The sequence below is a fragment of the Mercenaria mercenaria genome, chromosome 2, assembly GCF_021730395.1.
Source record: "Mercenaria mercenaria strain notata chromosome 2, MADL_Memer_1, whole genome shotgun sequence".
Taxonomy (NCBI): Eukaryota; Metazoa; Mollusca; class Bivalvia; order Venerida; family Veneridae; genus Mercenaria; species Mercenaria mercenaria.
The window spans coordinates 21,590,727-21,610,830 of record NC_069362.1 but is presented as its reverse complement, the minus strand read 5'-3'; the positions used below and the strand labels follow the sequence as shown (position 1 = coordinate 21,610,830).

Sequence of the window (20,104 nt, the reverse complement as noted above, 5' to 3'; positions counted from 1 at the left end):
ACATTATTTTAATATTATAAATATGGTAAGTTTTCTTAATGAGATTTGTATTTCATGGTATAAACAAGTGAGGATGCAGTCCATTATATTGTAAATCAGTTGCACCCGAAGCAGTGAAACTAAATGTCTTTGTTGTTGAATAATTGTAAGTTTGTTTGGAGAAATGTTACTATATTAATCATACTCATGTAGGGTTTCAAGTCCATTTGTAAATCAGTCATTCTGGTCCAATGGATTTTACACCAGTTTAATGATTTTATTATTTGTTAAATAACAAATGTAAGTTGACAATTTCCTCGTGCTGAAGAGCAGGAGAGCGCATTATCTTTAAGTATTACAGAAAGTTTCACAGGTTTAAACTCCATGCATATAAGGTCTTAATTTGTACCCTGTATATTGCTGTACCCTAGTGTTAAACTGGGGCATCTGACCCGTAAGTTCTGAAATTAACATATCATTCTTCGAATTAATATACTTGTAATGATGCTAGTACTATTTATAAGATGTTGATTTTTCAGGTTGCAATGAGCAGGTTTGAACAGAACCAGTACATAGACTATGACAAGATTTCGCACAGAGTTGATATTGTGAAGCAAAGATTGGGGAGACCACTAACACTGTCGGAGAAAGTTTTGTACGGACATCTGGATGATCCCAAGAATCAGGTTACTGGTATTTTATCATTATGGTTAAGGTTGTGTATTCGTTGGAATTATTTATATGATATTAAGTTTTATGGAATACAAAATAATCTGTATCCATATATCAATTTATAGATGTCTCTGTATTAAGAAATTTTCTTTCACTGAATAACTCTTTTTCATATACTTTAAGTTCATTGACCGTTGATTTGAGCATTCTTTGTTTTTAAAACATTACTTCGGAATTCAAAATTATGCAGACGGCATGTTGGTTAGCCTCTCTTTCTTGAATCAGAGGTTGAGAATTAAGTCAATTTGAATATAAACAAAGTGTAGGATGCAGTCAAATGTATATTGTAAATAAATCAAGAAGGCAGTGATTTCAGACTAAATGCTTTAGTTTTGAAAGAAGAAGTTGTAAGTTGTGTCTAACTAGAATGAAGATTGTTTGACTAAAAATACAATCAGATGATGTAAGTAAGTGCATCTACTAACACAAATTAAAGAAAATAATCCTGATGAAAAGGTAAATAAGAGACATTTAAAAAAACGAAAGTTTACTGTGATACCATTTTGGGTATATTGTAGGACATTGTAAGAGGAGAGAGTTATCTGAAGTTGAGACCAGATCGTGTTGCCATGCAGGATGCAACAGCACAGGTAAGAGAACCTTAGAAATTACAAATTTAACTTGATACAAGTTTTTGCAATGGGGGAATATGGTCAAGGCCTCCTATTAGTCCAAGGAGAAAATTTATTTTCATCTTTAACTAAAAAGAATTCTTTAATCCAATTTAATGTGTAATTCTGAAAAGAATCATGTAATTAATTAAGCTGCAGTAGAATTGCATCCTAGCTGTCTTTTTAAGTTTAAAGCCAAGTGATGAGATTTTTTTTTTTTTCAAAATTAGGAGAAAAGTGTATAATTCCTGTTGAAGGGGCGAAATCTGGAATTTTTAAAATAATAAAAAGCATGACAAAAGGGCCCGACTCGGGATTGGTGTTTTGATTCACTTGATGAATTATTCTTCCTAGTGATTTGTTCTTGTATAATTATGCTTGAATTGAGTTTAAAGTCCATTGCAAACAAAATGCAGTAAAATATTTGTATTCAGCCAATGGTAAAGACAATATTCTATATAAATTATCTGGATCCCGTGTTGTAAGCACTTTGAAACTTAACAGTAAACACAAAATATTCCAGTGGGCAAACAGTAACAACCTAGGTCATGTGATAACAGTGGTGGATATAAACCTATTCTGTTAGTCTGGCAGTTGAGAATTTAGTTTATTATTTTGTTTAATTGTGTTTGAGGAAAAGACCATTCTTTCCAGGTATATTAAGTTTTCTGCTTTCTGCAAATACATAGTTGCTAGTTCCACATGGTACTATTCAACTATTGCCTTAAATACTATTTGCACAAGAATGTTTGTGTACATGTATATCATGTATGTTTCAGATGGCACTGTTACAGTTTATCTCAAGTGGTCTACCTAAAGTTGCTGTACCCTCTACTGTACACTGTGATCACCTGATTGAAGCACAAGTGGGAGGAGATAAGGATCTTGCCAGAGCAAAGGTAACTTACATAATTCTTCTGTCTGACTTGGGTAATGCCTGATACACAGTAAAAAAAAAATTGAGTGAAAGCTTGTTGAAAGAAGTGTTACTTAACTTTCCTGATCCTGTCCTTGTAATTCAAATTATCACATGTAGTTCTCGCTGATTAATACAGTAATATTTTACAAAACTTAAAAAATGGAACCCAGGACTTTGGTGAAAAACATAGGGTATTACACTGATATGTGCCCTTTTCATACTTGGATGATTTGTTCTAACAAATGAATCTTGTTGTGTCTATATTGAAAATTGTGGGGAAATATGTTATTTTAATTTTAGGATAAAGTCATGATTGTATTTAAATTAATGTTAGGGAAAAGATGTTCATTGAAAAAAATAAATATCTCAAAAATGTAAGACGGGCCTCCGTGGCCAGGTGATTAAGGTCCCTGACTCGAATCACTTGCCCCTCACTGATGTGGGTTCGAGCCACACTCGGGGTGTTGAATTCTTCATGTGGGGAAGTCATCCAGCTGGCTTACGGAAGGTCGGTATTTCTACACATGTTCTACCCGTGATGAAGTAATGCACGGAGGGACATCTGGGTTCTTCCTCCACCATCAAAGTTGGAATGTTGCCATATAACCTGAATTGTGTCGGTGTGATGTTTAACCCCACAGAACAAACAAACAAAAATGTTCAGATTTATAAAATGTGTTGTTTTTCCAATCTTCTTTAGGATATAAACAAAGAAGTGTATGACTTCCTGGCCTCAGTGAGTGCTAAATATGGTGTTGGTTTCTGGAAGCCAGGCAGTGGAATTATACATCAGGTAGGTTTTCAACATTATGGTTAAGAGCCATGTTGAGTTTCAGTCATCAGTTTAAGAAGCATTTTACGAAGTTTAAAAAGTGTTCATGAAAATCGCGGAATCTCAATCTTCATACATCTGTTTATAATGCTTTCCTTGGAAGAAGATTGATCAATGTTCATTGTTGGCTGGTAGATCAGTTGGTTTCTGATCAATAACTATAATATGCTTAGGCTTACATTAGTCATACCTAATAGGATGACTGCCTGTGATCAGTAGATGACCCTAAATGTTCTGGGAGTCTGTTTAATAGTCGTGGTCACAATGACCTTGAGACTGAAATCTGTTTCCCCTTAAAGGGCAAGGAATGCTTGAATATATGTAATTTTGATACGAAAGCCATCCTCAAGCCTTTCATAACACAGAAAGAATTTTTAGCTCACCAGAGCACAAAGTGCTCAAGGTGAGCTATTGTGACCGGTCATTGTCCGTTGTGCGTCAGTGTGGCGTCCGTCGTCCGTCAACATTTGCCTTGTGAACACTCTAGGGGCCACATTTGTGACCCAATCTTTATGAAACTTGGTCAGGATGTTAGTCTTGATGATCTCTAGGCCAAGTTCGAAACTATGTCATGTTGGATCAAAAACTAGGTCAGTAGGCCAGATCAAAGGAAAAGCTTGTGAACACTCTAGAGGCCACATTTATGACCCAGTCTTTATGAAACTTGGTCAGAATGTTTGTCTTGATGAGCTTTAGGTCAGGTTCATATCTGGGTCATGTGGGGTCAAAAACTAGGTCAGTAGGCCAGATCAAAGGAAAAGCTTGTGAACACTCTAGAGGCCACCTTTGTGACCCAATCTTTATGAAACTTGGTCAACATGTTTGTCTTGATGATCTGTAGATCAAGTTCGAAACTGGGTCATGTGGGGTCAAAAACTAGGTCAGTAGGCAAATCAAAGGAAAAGCTTGTGAACCGTCTAGAGGCCACATTTGTGATCCAAAGTTTATGAAACTTGGTCAGAATGTTTGTCTTGATGATCTCTAGGTTAAATTTGAAACTGGCTCGTGTGGGGTAAAAAACAAGGTCAGTAGGCCAGATCAACTGTGCTGAGCGATATATAGGGCCATCATGGCCCTCTTGTTAAAATCGGACCACTATTGAAAAAGATATGGCAGTTTGAAATTTAAGAAAATGGCTGATCATGGAGGTAGCCATTTTAGTGTGTTTATGACGTCATTTACACACTGCTGAATTCTTTATTTACCTAATTTCCTTTTAAATAGATTAACTGATAATGTTTCTTGCGTGTAAGGTGTAAAACATTGTAATTTCTTTCATAATAGCTGGAAAAAGTAGAAAAAACTATTTTACACTTCAAATATGTATCTAGAAATTTCATAAATCCGCCATTTTGTTTCTTGTTGCCATGGAAACAAAATGGCCACCATTTTGATCTTATATTTAAATGCTCATAACTTTCTCATTTTTAAGCCAATTTTGAAAATTCTTCCACTTCTTTAAATGGTTTCCGAAATCATAGCAGATGAATTTAACATGAGATCAGCATTTCCTTTCCCTTTAATGCCTGAAGAACACTGTAGCCTACAGTGGTCAAACTTTATAGGATGGTTGCCTGTGCTCAGCAGATGACACTTTTATTTTATGTCAGTTGGTTAAAGGTCACATTGACCTTGACACTGAAAACAGTTTCCACTTAATAACTAAAGAAAAATGCTGCTTTTAAATTTCTTGAAATTTTTGCCTGCTGTCAACAGAATGGCTCCTGAGGTCAAAAGTTAAGGTCAGAATGACCTTTCAGTTCAAATAAGTTTGTGACCAAAATCTGGAGTTAACAAATTTAGTAGGATTATTGCCTATGGTCAATAGATGCTGTTGTTTTGTAGTCAGAGGTTGAGATCATGGTGTACAAGTTAACTTAAAGAGCTGTCTTTGATAGGCCAACAGCTGTCTTTGACAGGCCAACATGGGGTTGTATATGTTTTTTAGGAAGAGATCTTGTTTATTTTAAAACTCTATTTTTTGAAAATGATAATAGAAAATTCTTAGCACCTTTCATTCAACTTGAGTCAGATAGAAATATTACATTGATGTTTGAGAACATTATTATGCCCCCGAAGGGAGGCATATTAGTTTTCAACTGTCTGTCCGTTAGTTCGTTCGTTCGTTAGTCACAACGTTAATTTTTTGCATGAAGGCACTTTACTCGCGAACCACTGCACCCAGGACCTTCAATCTTCACATGCTGATAGTACTTATTGAGTACACCACCCCTGCTGACTTTGGGGTCACCAGGTCAAAGGTCGAAGTCACAGGGGCCAACGTTAACTTTTTGCATGAAGGCACTTTACTCGCGAACCACTTACCCAGGACCTTCAAACTTTACATGCTGATAGTACTTTATGAGTACACCAACCCTACTGACTTTGGGGTCACCAGGTCAAAGGTCAAGGTCACAGGGGCCAACGTTAACTTTTTGCATGAAGGCACTTTACTCGCGAAACACTTCACCCAGGACCTTCAAACTTCACATGCTGATAGTAGTTATTGAGTAAACCACCCCTACTGACTTTGGGGTCACCAGGTCAAAGGTCAAGGTGCTGCGGGGGCATTTATCACCATTAGTGACAGCTCTTGTGTTTGATGTTTGTATTACAGTATATTATTAAGCAGTTACAGATGTCATGACAAATTTCATCATTGACTATTGTATTTTGACAGATCATTCTGGAGAACTACGCCTTCCCAGGAGCCTTGATAATTGGTACAGATAGTCACACTCCCAATGGAGGTGGATTAGGAGGTCTGTGTATAGGTGTTGGTGGGGCAGATGCTGTTGATGTCATGGCAGATATCCCATGGGAACTGAAATGTCCTAAGGTAAAATATTTACATAATTTGCTCACATATTTTAACAGATATCATTTGGGAACTTGATTTGTAAAATTTTTTCCTCAACTATATGTCATGGAATGCGTGGAAATTTAAAATGTATATATATTTATAGTTATAATTGCAGATAAATGTATATAAATATACCATAGGAATTTTTATGTTCTGATGTTAAATATTAAGTTGCAGATATTCCATGCGTATTTCAAGTATACATGGGTTATATAGGAGTTATATAACTAGTGACAATGTTGAAATTAAGGTGATAAGTACTGATGATTTATTGGGGGGGGGGGGGGGGGGGCGGGGGCGGGAATCTGGAAAATTATAAATGGGAATGTTATATATGTTGGTTATGGTTTGATATAAGCAGTTGCTTAGATCAAGAAAAAAAAAGTTAGTGAAAGGTACAAGAATGCCACAAAGTAGTAAACACTTGACATTTCTAGGTGATTGGAGTTAACCTGACTGGCAAGATGAGTGGATGGACATCACCTAAAGATGTCATTCTGAAGGTGGCAGGTATCCTCACAGTGAAGGGAGGAACTGGAGCTATTGTAGAGTACTACGGTCCTGGAGTGGACTCTATTTCCTGTACAGGTAAACAGTTTTTGTCGTAACCAATCCTGTTTTAATGTCTCAGACCAAGTTGAGTTTTCATTAAAGACGGTTTTAAAATATAAGGAGACTTACATGGTAAGTTGAAGTTTGACTGGAACATTATGAGTCAAATAAGTGATGCGGAATTCTTCCTAATTCTTATGGAATTATTATGAGGTATAAAAAAAATGACAATATACTTGGAAATCCAAGATGAATTTACTCCATTCAAATGCCAGTTTATCAGGTAGGTTTTGTTTAGTTTTGAAATTCTGACATATAACGTATGTTGAGGAAAATAAGTTACCATAGTTATTCTTATTTCTGTGTAAATTTTAAGTAGAAAACACAGTTGGAAAAATAATATACTGATAATTTGGTTAACGGTAAGACTTAATTTGATGAAAGACAAAGAAATCAGGTTTTAAGTTAAGATGAAATATTGTTATGATTTGATTACATTAGATATGCTGACTCAGTGTAATACTGAATTTATAATTCCAATCATATGATTCTTTACAAAAAGAACTTAAGCAAATTTGCTTTTACCTGCTTTTGTGTATTACAATTTGAAAAGGTAGTTATGTAAGACTGAGGTCACAGGTTTAACTTTACAGGAATGGGTACGATATGTAACATGGGAGCTGAGATTGGAGCAACAACATCAGTGTTCCCGTTCAACTACAGAATGCAGGACTATCTCAATGCTACCAACAGAAAAGGTAACACAACTTGTATTTAGTCCTCTAAATGAAATATATCTACATGGGTGTTTTCTTGGAAATGAAAATATACACTTAGAGTTTTGCTTTTTATATAGAGAGAAGAATTAAATATACTGCTCCATGTGGATTTGAATCTCTAATATAAATAAAGCAAGTCTACATGTTTGTACTTCTGAAATTAAAGCGGTTGTACAGGGTAGAATTCTTTACTTTTGATTTTGTTTTAAAGTCCTGAAAAGATTTAAATCAATGACTTGGTGATTGTGGAAATTTAAGTATTAAAATCGTAGGTTCCTCTTCTGCAGTGTGATAAAAGGTTGCTGCACTGTGGTGCTTTCTTACATACCAGAGATCACTTACGAAATGAATTCATTTTTTTCGGTGTTCGTGTGAAATGAACACTAGCGTCACAGGGCGTTCGGTTGACCCGAGGTCCCGGGTTTTGACCCGCGAAAATCGAGAAAATCTCTTATTTGACCCGCATAAATTACACCACGTGCGTCGGCTTGACTCGCGGAAATTTACTTTGATGCGTCTCAAGTTCGAAAGTTCTGCCCCTTGTCAATCAAAATCCCAGTGAATTTCAATATTGTTCGCTGGCACAAGCGGAAATATGGCAGTAGGCGGAGCGTCGTATGTTAATTAGCTACCGACAGATGTCAGTCACGCCACGCGCCAAATGACACGTGATTATCTCGTGGTTTGTTTTTAGAACAATATGAGACAGAAATATGACGAATGTACTTGTTTTAGATAAAGACTGTGGGAGTTGCATTAATAACAGTATACATGTAGCTTGACCCCTGAAAAGCTGATCTTGACTCTTGAAAATCTGATTTTGACCCTTGAAAATTTAGACTGAAGAGTCAATGACTCTTGAGATTCAGAACCTACCGAAAGCCCTGAGCGATTCTTGTTTAATTTGCCTATCCTATTCTGTCATTCATTTCGTATGAACTCTGAAAAAATCAATTCATTTCTTATATTGACATTATATCTCCTTTCCATCTGTAAACAAGGTTGTATTAAAAATTGCATACATTTTGTTGCATTTAACATTAAAATCAGCTTCCCGGCCATTCTGTTCATCAGATGGAACAACTGCGATGTCATCTAAGGAACGTTCTCCCTGAATATACGCAGACGTCGTCAAATCAGCGGTCCGTTATCACTAAGCAGCATTGTTGTAACTTTGGCACCTACTATTGTTGTTCATAGAAAATGACCATCATAGTTTTCAGTGGAAAAGAATATTATAGGGCGTATGTCAATATTTGTTCTTGGGAAATTATTCGTCTGGCTTGTGACAAAATGGTGGTATTTTCTATATCAGTGCTGTTTTCTGAAATATTGAAATCAGTCTTTATGGTCATCTGTGGTTTCCTCCACAAGGAAAACAGTATGAAGGTAATATTATTAACTCCAGTCCTCATTAGTTAGAAGTCACAACTGCTTGAGTTTTATTTACCTGCATATTTATTACAATACTAGCCCTATTTTCTCCCTATATTTTAGGAGGTGGTGTGTGGTGAGTGTGTTTAATAGTTATAAAACATTCTTGTCTTGATTATATATTACAGAGATTGCAGATGAAGCTAACAGAAATAAGGAGCTGCTGTCAGCTGATCCAGGGGCAAAATATGATCAGGTCATTGATATCAATCTGGATACAGTAAGTTCTTTTTATTTGCAATTCGACAATATGGTAACTGTATTTCAATCAATATTTAGATTCTTGAATGAAACAGAATTAATAGTCTCAAACCCAAAACCATCTGAACATCTCCATCCCAGCAAACAATTAGGCTTAGAATAGCTTCCTCTAAATTGTGCAGTTTAGCCCTAGTTTGAATGTGTGGCTAGTAACTGTACCCCTCATCTAATTTTACCGTCTTGTTTTAACTGTAGTCTTGTAGCTCTTTTAAGCTGTTGTATCAAATGAGATAGAACATGTTATAACATGAACTCAGTGAATTAGGCAAGAACTGCACAGTAATACTCTTGATAGGACAGAAGAGTTTGAATCACATATACAGTGTGTCACTTCAAAATGGAAAGAATTCATATTTTTAGACATAAAGTATAAGAATTAAGGGTCTCCACTGCCATTTTCATTTATTGTCTGTGTTAAGAGCTTAAATTTCAGGATTATTTGTTGTTTTAGATCTATTGTCTCATTTTTTGCTCAAAGTCCAGAAATACAGATGCACAACTGTTTTACTGAAGTAGGTTTCAGGACCTAAACTGTAGTTCACAAATAGGCTATGCTGTGATAAATCTATTGTAATTACTGAGCATTTTAAACCTGTATCAATTATCACTTTACATCAAATCACTTGCCCCTTGCTGCAATTGATACGTACGGGATGTAGAAGTCTTTTGATATGAGTAAGGCATCTAGCTGACTTGAGGAATGTGGTTGGTTCTATCCTATCAGAAATAATGCCAAGAAGGACACATGGGGTCATTCTGCACTATTAAAAGCTGGAAAGTTCCAACATGACCTAAAAATTCTAATTTATTTTTATGTGATGTAAACCACAATAAAACAAAACCAATTATTACTATAACACTTGTTTAGTATAAGCTTCAGTTATTATCTCACTTCGTTTCAGCTTGAGCCAAGTGTAAATGGACCTTTCACACCAGATCTATACAATCCTATATCTAAACTTCGTCAAGTTGCTAAGGACAATGGATGGCCTCTAGATGTTAGAGTTGGTATGTTTTTTGTCAATATTAGAATTTATTCTTGTTACCAGTAATACAAAAACTAAAGAGAAAGTGAAGTTAGGTCAACAAACAATGTTTAAAACATGACAAGATTTGGGAGAAAGGTTTTGTATTTTCAAATTTAACAGTTCCTCTTCAGCTTTTCAAAAAAAAAAAACCGCTAATTTGATATAGTGACCCGTCTTTGAATGAAGCTTTGCCATCAGACAACTTCAAGACTGAGATCAGAATCCAGTGCGGAGCCAGGAATATAAAATCAAGTTTTTAGACAAGTCTAGAATCCCCTTTGTTTGATTGGTTGCTGCTGGGGAAACATTAAGAATTGACCAATGGCAAAACTTGTGACCTTGAACTTGCATATGTTATTTGACTGCTTTGTGAAAGTCCAGCACTGTAGATGAACTGTGTCATTTAGTCCAATAAAAACATACCCAGGAAATATCATGCAGAACATGTTTAGTGTATGTATTGTTGTGGAATTATAGGATTGATTGGAAGTTGTACAAACAGCAGTTATGAGGACATGAGCAGGTCAGCCAGTATTGCCAAACAAGCTCTTGCCAAGGGTGTCAAGGCAAAGTCAGCATACACAATCACACCTGGATCAGAACAAATTCGAGCCACCATAGAGAGAGATGGTCAGGTAATTTGGGGTCAAATTGTATCAGAAAGTTTGATTTAGTTTCAGTTTATGGGGCTGGTAGTCTTTTTATTTGGATTTAGGTTAGAAAAGGTTAAGCTTACACCTGTTAAACTTCATAGGATGGTTTTCTAGTCTGTAGTTAACCCCATTGTACTTACCAGGCAGTTTCAGATGGAATATGTGTTTTATATACATCAGTTTATTTTACTGTATTTGAGGTTCTTCTATTTTCAAACACTTTACTGTATAAAGTTATTACTTCACTCACGCATAATATACCTGTGCTGATGTATGACTTATTACAAAAAAATTTCTTAATATACAGGCAGAGGCATTACGTGAAATAGGTGGTGTTGTCCTTGCTAATGCATGTGGACCGTGTATTGGTCAGTGGGACAGACAAGATGTTAAGAAAGGAGAAAAGAATACCATTGTCACATCATATAATCGTAACTTCACGGGACGTAACGATGCCAATCCAGCCACACATGCATTTGTAACTTCCCCAGAGCTAGTCACAGCTATGGCCATTGCTGGAGAACTTGGTTTCAATCCAGAGACAGATGAACTCACTGCTGCTGATGGTAGGTATATAGTTATCTTTAAAGATGAAAATGTGAAATGCCAGCAGTGAAAAGGGCATCAGAGATAAAAGAGTTCTAATATTTGAATTTGAATGCTCTATTTTGTCGGATATGAATATTGCTTTTGACATTGTTGATAATTGGCATATTTCAACGCCTTTGTATTGAAAGACCAAAATTGACCATACAAAAAATAAAACAGGTATTTTCTGTCAAAAACATTTTATAACAAAAATTATTCAAACCAATCTAAAGCAACATATTTTTTGCTAAGGTCTTCCAGAATCAGGACCTTTTTAGCTCACCTGAACTTTGTTTGGGTTTAGCAATTGTTATAGAAAGTTAGTCCGCCGTCAACATTTTAGCTTAAACATTTTCATTGAAGCTATTGGTCAGAGTTACACCAAACTTGGTCTGTAGCATCTTGGCATAGTCTTTTCTCAAATTTGTTAAAATGGGAGCCCTCCTGACCTTTTAGGGGCACTGGATCTTAAAATTGAAACACCATTTAACAACTTCTTCTTATGAATTGTTTGATTGGGTCTTCATCAAACTTGATCTGTAGCATTCTTGTAAGATCCTCTGTCAAATTTAATCAGATAGGGGCACTTTATTTTTTTATACGGAACACAGTTATTTCCATTTATGATTCAGTGTATCATACATAATTCAAGGAGAAATGGTCATGGTCTGTATGTATCTATTTACATCCTAATTTTAGCTTATAAGTGTTTTATACAGCTCAGTCTTAATAAGAATAGTACAGTAAATTATTATAATTTTATGCTGTATTTTGATTGATAAATACAAAATCAAGAAGTTTAAAGATTTTATGGATAGAAGGGTTAGGGCAGTGTTTTATCATATTGGGACTCTTGGAATGTGAAACGTTCAGATAGGAACCTGGCTAAACTTGATGTATCTTACATGCTATCCTTGAAAATAAGTGATAACATATTATGAAGTTTGCAGAGTACCGAGGGCAACATAATTGTATGAACATCATGTTTCACACCTTTAATAGGCTCAAAGTTCAAGTTGGAGAGTCCATACGGTGATGAGTTGCCTGCTAAAGGATTTGACCCTGGTCAGGACACTTTCCAGCCTCCACCAGAAGATGGCAGTGGAGTTGCAGTGCAGGTTGACCCAAAAAGTAACAGACTACAACTGCTGTCACCATTCAAGAAATGGGACGGGAAAGATCTCCTAGAGATGCCAGTACTTATAAAGGTAAAGCTTACGTTTTAAACACTGTCAAATATTGTTATTGATATCTCTGCGCTTTTATTGAAAGCAGCTCAATACCTGGGATTCAGTCTTTATACATACAGGTCAAGTTTGAGTTAAACATCCAAACATATCTTTCAGTGTTTTAAGGCAGAAAATGTGATATCATTAAATGTTCCCTTTGAAATTTTGATAGCTGATTTTCATTCATTTATTTAAGGTTTGTTTCTATTTCTTGTACAAAATAGCGAACTATTGCACATTCAATATCGCTGAAAGGGTTGCCCTTGATATTGCACAAGTAATGTTCATAGGAAAATAAAAATAGTTTTTTCCTGTACAAAATACATGATGATAATGAATATATTGACTTAAACTTAAAATATTCAGGTTGCAGTTAAATGAGTCATAGTGTACTTGTAATGCTGAATTTTGGCTGAACTGTCTTCTAGCTGTGAAAGCCTCATTCATGCACATTTTTTACAGAATTCATGCTTATTTAATAGTGACCAAAGATAGAAATTAAGGCATTCTAAAATACTGATTTATTGCAGTCCTGATCATCTCGGACCAACCTTTTCCAAGCATAGACCAATGCAAATGAGCCGCACCATGAGAAAACCAATATAGTGCGTTTGCAACCAGCCTGAATCAAGACCAGCCTGCACATCCGCGCAGTCTGGTCAGGATCCATGCCGTTTGCTGACGGTTTCTCTAATTGCAATAAGCTTTGAAAGCGAACAGCATGGATCCTGCCCAGACTGCATGGATGCGCAGGCTGGTCTGGATCCATGCTGGTCGCATATGCACTTTGTTGGTTTTCTCATGGTGCAGCTCAGATCAAGCATGTAAACTAGAACCTTGCTCACAGTAGGGACATCCTCCTTTATAAATCCTTACTTCTTGTCCTAGATGAATTCATAATTGTTATGTTAGAAAACTTTCCAAAAACTTAATGATGAAAATGCTTATTGAATTCTCTTTGAATATATTTACATTTATGTAACGAGAAGTCAATACAAAAAGTATACTGTAATAACTGTTAGATGGTTAAACATTTATAATACAAACAAATATTCTAATCTTTGATTTTTGATTTTGTAATTTAGGCAAAGGGTAAATGTACAACAGATCACATCAGTGCTGCAGGTCAGTGGTTGAAGTATAGAGGTCATCTGGATAATATCTCAAATAATCTTCTCATTGGGTAAGTATCATTGTCCTTCTGTTGCAACTGCGAATGGGTGTAGGAAATCCTTTGATAGTTTTAAACAGATTCAATCTGCTTACTACAACACAGTTAAAGTAAATCTGGAGAATATTTTGGACTTACAATCTTCAGAATGAGTTTTTTTGTATGTATATGAATAGGTTTTATCCCATCTGCAGCTGAATCAGGGTCTTTACTGTAATGGCCTAGGCCCAGTTGTTCGAATCTTAACAAAACTGTTAACCTTAACCGCCAGTTAAATTTTGGTTCAGAATATTATGCTTGATGGGAAAAACTGGTGTGATGTGTTTGCTTAATTGTAAGGACATATTAGTGTTCGTAATTCTTAACTTTACTGAGTCTTCTAAATTCATGAAATACAACCCTGAAAATTAATTGACTGTTAGCTTAATCACCTGTTGAAATATCAAACAACTGGGTCCAGAATTATAGTACTGTAAAGGCACATATCTTTGCTGGGTAAAAATTTCACAAATTTGTAATTTTGAGTATGACTATGATCGCGAGGTTTAATATCTGTAAAAATGGTGTCATACTTGAATTTGAATTATACTAATGAAGAATATTTACACAAAGATTAATTTTCGCGATATGTAGGGCGTCTCTAATATAGCTAAAATTAAACCCTCGCAGAAATTTCTACTTTTACAGTACTGAAGACAGTATCCTATCATTAAGTTTAAATTGGGAAGATTTATGCATGTGATAAATTGATAAAAATGTGCACATTGATACTATGGTTGCTGTTAAATAGAACATAAATAACTTGCAGAGCTGTAAATGCAGAAAATGGTGAAATAAACAAAGTAAGGAATCAGCTGACTGGAGAATTTGGCTCTGTGCCAGAAACTGGTCGATACTACAAAGTAAGTTAGTTCCCACTACTTTCCTTATAAAATAGGAGGAGCTTTAAAGTTCTGTTTTAGGATGTAATAATGAAAACAGATACCTGCATTTCAAACAATCTACAGAAAGAGGAACATTTATAAAAATTGCAGATTGTTATTATATAATATTGCTGAGTTCATTGTAAGTGATGAAAGAAAAATCCACAGAAATTATGTGTGAAGAAATAGAGATAAATTTACATTTTGACTACAGAAGTAAAGTTAAAACTAAGCAAATTTTATGACTGAAATACTGTTGAAAAATGGCGTTAAACCCAAAACAAACAAACAAACAAATTAAGTGAAGAAAGTCCCTAACTAGTAAATTTCATATTAAAGTACATTGTATGGTTTGTTTGACAGTCAAAGGGTGTACCATGGGTTGTGATAGGAGATGAGAATTATGGTGAGGGAAGCAGTAGAGAACATGCTGCATTGGAACCCAGACATCTCGGTGGACGTGCCATCATTGTGAAGAGCTTTGCTAGAATTCATGGTAAGATATCCCTGTTAATGTTATATACAGTAGCTTCCTTTGTCGCTTTCATATTCATTGTAAACTGGATTTAGCAAGTTTGGTTACTATTCACATTGACTTTTGGATATACTGATATAATTGTTTACTTACAAAGAATGAGCACACCAAAAACAAAAACAACCAAAAAAAATGTTTTGATCTTGTGGACAGCTTTGGCATGTTAAAATGCTTTTAAACAAGCACAAAGGGTGTTAGAACCTTAAGTTAAATTTTAATATGATTTTCTGAAACCACTACACATACCCATAGAGGATTTAAAGTTGCCTTCTGTCTGACAACAAATAGTAAGAAAACAATGACAGAAAGTGGTGAGTGACATCCTGTGATATCTTAAACAGTGCAAATATTTTTTCATGAACTTGGTATGGCAGATGGCACATTTGCATGTTAAGTTTTACTGTTTGTCTTTATGTTTGTACTTCATAGTCAGTCGTAAACGCTGGTTTCTGTTATAACTTTTAAAAGAACAAGTGACATTTTCATGAAACCTTGGACATGGATAGACAGCAATATATGTAATTTATGCAAAATCTGTCCATCCATCCATCCATCCATCTATCACAAAAGATAGATGCTATGACAGGATTTTTTTATGAATCTTGGTTCAAAGATGGTGGGTTATTTAGAGAATTTGCCAGTCCTTCAATTTGGTTTCAGTTTAAAAGATTTGATTCCTATGACAGCAAATGTGACAAATATCCCATTCACTAGGGAACTTTATGGCTGGGAAATAGTCTTGATACATCTTGATCTGGATCTTTATTGTTTTCCAGTAACTTGTTTATTTCAACTGCAGAATCAGTCTGTGTAGTGTATTTTCCAATACTATATTAACATTAAGCTCTTTGTTCTTTTCCAGAGACAAATTTGAAGAAACAAGGAATGCTTCCATTAACCTTTGCTAACCCGAGTGATTATGATAAAATACAGCCATCAGATAGAATATCATTATTAGACCTCAAATCGTTAGCCCCAGGAAAGGTAAGTAGTGTGTTGATTTTTGCTTTCTGTGCATTTGTCATAATGTATCAAGAATTTTGAAAGGTCTTTTTAAGAATATAAGTGCCTTTCATTTGATACTAGAAACAGGATAAAGTGACGGTTTTCTCATCTAGTTTGTGCAGATATAGAAGATGTTTGTACTATACTTGAGATTGAATAGATAACAGACTTTTCCTGTGTCCTGAAAAGCATTTTGTCCTTTCTGTTTTGTAATGACTTGTAAATTTATTGTTTATCTACTTGTTAGTAAATGATGCATTCATAGAAAAAATTAAGATGTGGTGAGCTTGTTTTGCAGACAAATTTTATTAACTCGATTACCATACATTAATAAACAAACAAAACGGCATCATGTGTTCTTTTTAACATATCCCAAAGTTTTCATTGTTGTATGCTCCAGTATAGACTAAAAAAGTAGATATGTTATCATCTGCTTGAACATTCTATTTTCCTTGTTTTAATGAAGTTTTTTCCTTGTTTTAATTAAGAAATAATTTATAGCAAAAGAGTGTTTTAACACTATTTATGCACGATGGGCAGAGCCCTCATGAAATAATTTGTACGACGTATTACCGCCCTTAATCTAAAACAGTAGATAAAATATAGTAGCGCTCTTTCTTGGACGCAACAAGAACACTGACGTCACCGCACGTTAGCATAAGAGTGTTTTAACAGAGAAAAGCATATTAGAATGATGTTTAAAGTCAGTATTTCTCCCTAATGTTTAAATGACTTCATAATATAGAGTGATATCATTTTAGATTCTGTAATAGAACAATTCTTGACATATATTATGGTTCTAGTTGATTGATACTACAGTTTTCATTGATCAAAGTTTTGTGGGTGCAACTTGTAATGTTTTGTAATGGCAATCTATTTCAGCCTGTTACATGCGAGATCAAACATGAGAATGGATCAACAGAACAGATACAGCTGAATCATACATTTAATGCAGGACAGCTTGAGTGGTTTGTGGCTGGTAGCGCACTTAACAGAATGGCAGAATTACGGAAATAATTACCCTTTGTAATAAAAGATATTTTATACAAAATGGACAATGTTAAAGCTGTGATGTTTTTGAAAAAGTAGTATTCATTCATTGGAATAAAGATATGATTTGATGAATTAGTTCATTTTCAGGATTCATATTACTGATGACACAGAAGTGCTTTCATGTAAATTGTAAAAACACAAAGTGCTAAATTTGTATATTTCCCCACAGTTACTCCCCCAATTCCAGAGTGCTAAAATATAGAACACTTTAGATTTTTAAGGAAGAATTTTTAACCAGAGTGGAGATTACCTTATATATTTACTTTTGTGAAGTATTTTGATATTGCTTTGTTACATGCAAGCTTCTCGCTGATTTTAAATGTCTCTAGATTACCTCAAATTTTAGTATTTATTTTTTTTTCTACTTTGTTGACTGCATTGTCAACATGTAGGTATAGCAAATTTATTTTTAGAACACTGTGCTAGTATTTGTATGCCACTACTTTATATTCATTACTGCTTCTTTCATATGTATCAGTTCAGTTTGTGTTTCACACATTTCTCGTATATATGTGTATGAGAAGTTTGTAACACTCAAACTGAACTGAAGTCCTACATGTAATAAAGTTCTGTTCAACTTGGATAATATTAATGCATGCACAAAGCAAAATACACCAACTTGGGACCTGATAAAAGAAGAGAAAGGTGCCACCAACCAACTGTATCATAATGGGTAGATCAAGAATATTTTTTGGTTATTTTGAGATATTACATGATTGTGTGGATGTAAATTGAATTTTTACATTTAAAGGCATACGCTAGAATTCCCTGTATATGAGATGGGCGAAATTTTTCCCAATAATAGAATTTCTTCAAACTTTGGATATTGAAGGATAATCATCTAAGAAACAAAAATATGCAATGAAAATCATAGGTCACTGGTATTGAAAAAGAGTTATCTGCCCTTGAAAACGTCATTTTTGGAGGAAATGCCGTTTTCAAAGGCAGATAACTCTTTCGATACCGGTGACCTATGATTTTTATTGCATATTTTTGTTCCTTCAATATCCAAAGTTTGAGGAAATTCTGTTCTTGGGAAAATGTTTGCCCCAAATTCTAGCATACGTCCTTAATTAATACATTTTGCACTAGAAAATGTTCACTATTGCATAATGCATTGCAATGTATTTGTGTATTAGTTTTGTATTTCTTTATTTCCTTCAATTACTATATATTTCACTTACAGGGCAAAACTAAACAAAAATAAAAAAATACTTGTGTAGACATATGTTTATAGGGATATAAACTAGCTACTTTTATTTAGGGGCCCAGACTGTCAAAAATAAAAGTTTAACATTAGGTATATGGGCAATTTCTCAAACGATTTAGGGGCCCAGCCCAAATCGGGGGCCATGGGATACTGGGCCCCTGCTTATTTATATCCCTGTGTTTATCGCATTATATGCAAGGTGTGAAGAAGCAGTCTATATGAAAGAAAGTGACTGGTAAATAGAATGAACAGTTGTGAAACACTTGGTCGGATGTTGTTGATGATATTTAAACACTGTTATAAAACCAAAAGTTGTGTATTCTTTGAAAGTGCACATTTATTCTAGTGAGTGACATTAAATGGAACAGATTCAGTTATAATTTGATCTTGTTGTTATACATAAGTTTTAATTACAGATGTCAAATAAATGATGAAATTTTACAATTTTTTGTGCTTTTTAGCTCACCTGTCACATAGTGACAAGGTGAGCTTTTGTGATCACCCTTCGTCCGTCGTCAGTCCGTGCGTCAACAATTTCTTGTCTGCACGATAGTGGTTTCATTTATGATTTTATTTTAACCAAACTTGCACACAACTTGTATCACCATAAGATCACAGTTCCTTTCTTGAACTGGCCAGATCCCATTATGGGTTCTAGAGTTATGGCCCCTGAAAGGGTCAAAATCAGCTATTTTGACCTTGTCTGCACAATAGCAGCTTTATTTATGATTTGATTTTTACCAAACTGGCACACAACTTGTATCACCATAAGATCTTGGTTCCTTTCTTGAACTGGCCAGATTCCATTATGGGTTCCAGAGTTATGGCCCCTGAAAGGGCCAAAATTAGCTATTTTGACCTTGTCTGCACAATAGCCGCTTCATTTATGATTTGAATTTAACCAAACTTGCACACAACTTGTATCACCATAAGATTACGGTTCCTTTCTTGAACTGGCCAGATTCCATCATGGGTTCCAGAGTTATGGCCCCTGAAAGGGCCAGAATTAGATATTTTGACATTGTCTGCACAATAGCAGCTTCATTTATGATTTGAATTTAATCAAACTTGCACAAAACTTGTGTCACCATAAGATCTCGGTTCTTTTCTTGAACCGGCCAGATCCCTTAATGGGTTCCAGAGTTATGGCCCCTGAAAGGGCCAAAATTAGCTATTTTGACCTTGTCTGCACAATAGCAGCTTCATTTATGATTTGATTTTAACCAAACTTGCACACAACTTGTATCACCACAAGATCTTGCTTCCTTTCTTGAACTGGCCAGATTCCTTCATGGGTTCCAGAGTTATGGCCCCTTAAAGGTCCAAAATTGGCTATTTTGGCTTTTGCAGCCATATAGAGACTTCATTTATGGTTTTATCTGATACAAACTTCCAAAATATCTTCAACAACAATAAATCTTGGATTCCATGACAAAACAGATCCGATCGTAGGTTCCAGAGTTATTTTATATCTGATTACCTCCCCTGATTGTAATCAAAATGGATTTATATCAGTAAGTACTTATAGGACTTATTTGAAATTTCATTATTGTTATGAGTTGGACTGAGACAATCAAGGTAGATAACTATGGACTGATTTTATGTCAAATCACCTCCCTTTATTTCAAATTAAAATGGGTATATCTCCATAACTAATGAAGATACTGATCTGAAATTTCATTTATGTCAGCAGATTTATTTGGCAGATCCTTCTTTTGTTCACTTACAATATATTTTTTTTATTACT

General features: G+C 35.0%; 1 protein-coding gene across 1 annotated transcript; it reads left to right on the top strand.

The window, feature by feature from the left end:
- Positions 1–521: 521 nt before the first annotated feature.
- Positions 522–18,801, top strand: LOC123563473 (aconitate hydratase, mitochondrial-like). Its single transcript, XM_053532097.1, has 17 exons — positions 522–665; positions 1,230–1,301; positions 2,102–2,221; positions 2,942–3,034; positions 5,754–5,912; positions 6,374–6,524; positions 7,142–7,246; positions 8,830–8,921; positions 9,865–9,970; positions 10,468–10,625; positions 10,951–11,209; positions 12,234–12,439; positions 13,546–13,643; positions 14,440–14,533; positions 14,918–15,050; positions 15,952–16,073; positions 16,977–18,801. Exons 1-17 carry the CDS (start codon positions 525–527, stop codon positions 17,109–17,111), a joined length of 2,244 nt encoding a protein of 747 aa, XP_053388072.1. The 5' UTR covers positions 522–524; the 3' UTR covers positions 17,112–18,801.
- The last annotated feature ends 1,303 nt before the right edge of the window (positions 18,802–20,104 follow it).

Excerpts from the sequence above, each read along its gene's own strand:
- LOC123563473 (XM_053532097.1), top strand. The coding sequence starts at position 525 with ATGAGCAGGTTTGAACAGAACCAGTACATAGACTATGACAAGATTTCG. Across the intron at positions 6,525-7,141 it reads GGACTCTATTTCCTGTACAG|GAATGGGTACGATATGTAAC; the intron begins GTAAACAGTTTT and ends TTAACTTTACAG. Across the intron at positions 7,247-8,829 it reads CAATGCTACCAACAGAAAAG|AGATTGCAGATGAAGCTAAC; the intron begins GTAACACAACTT and ends TATATATTACAG.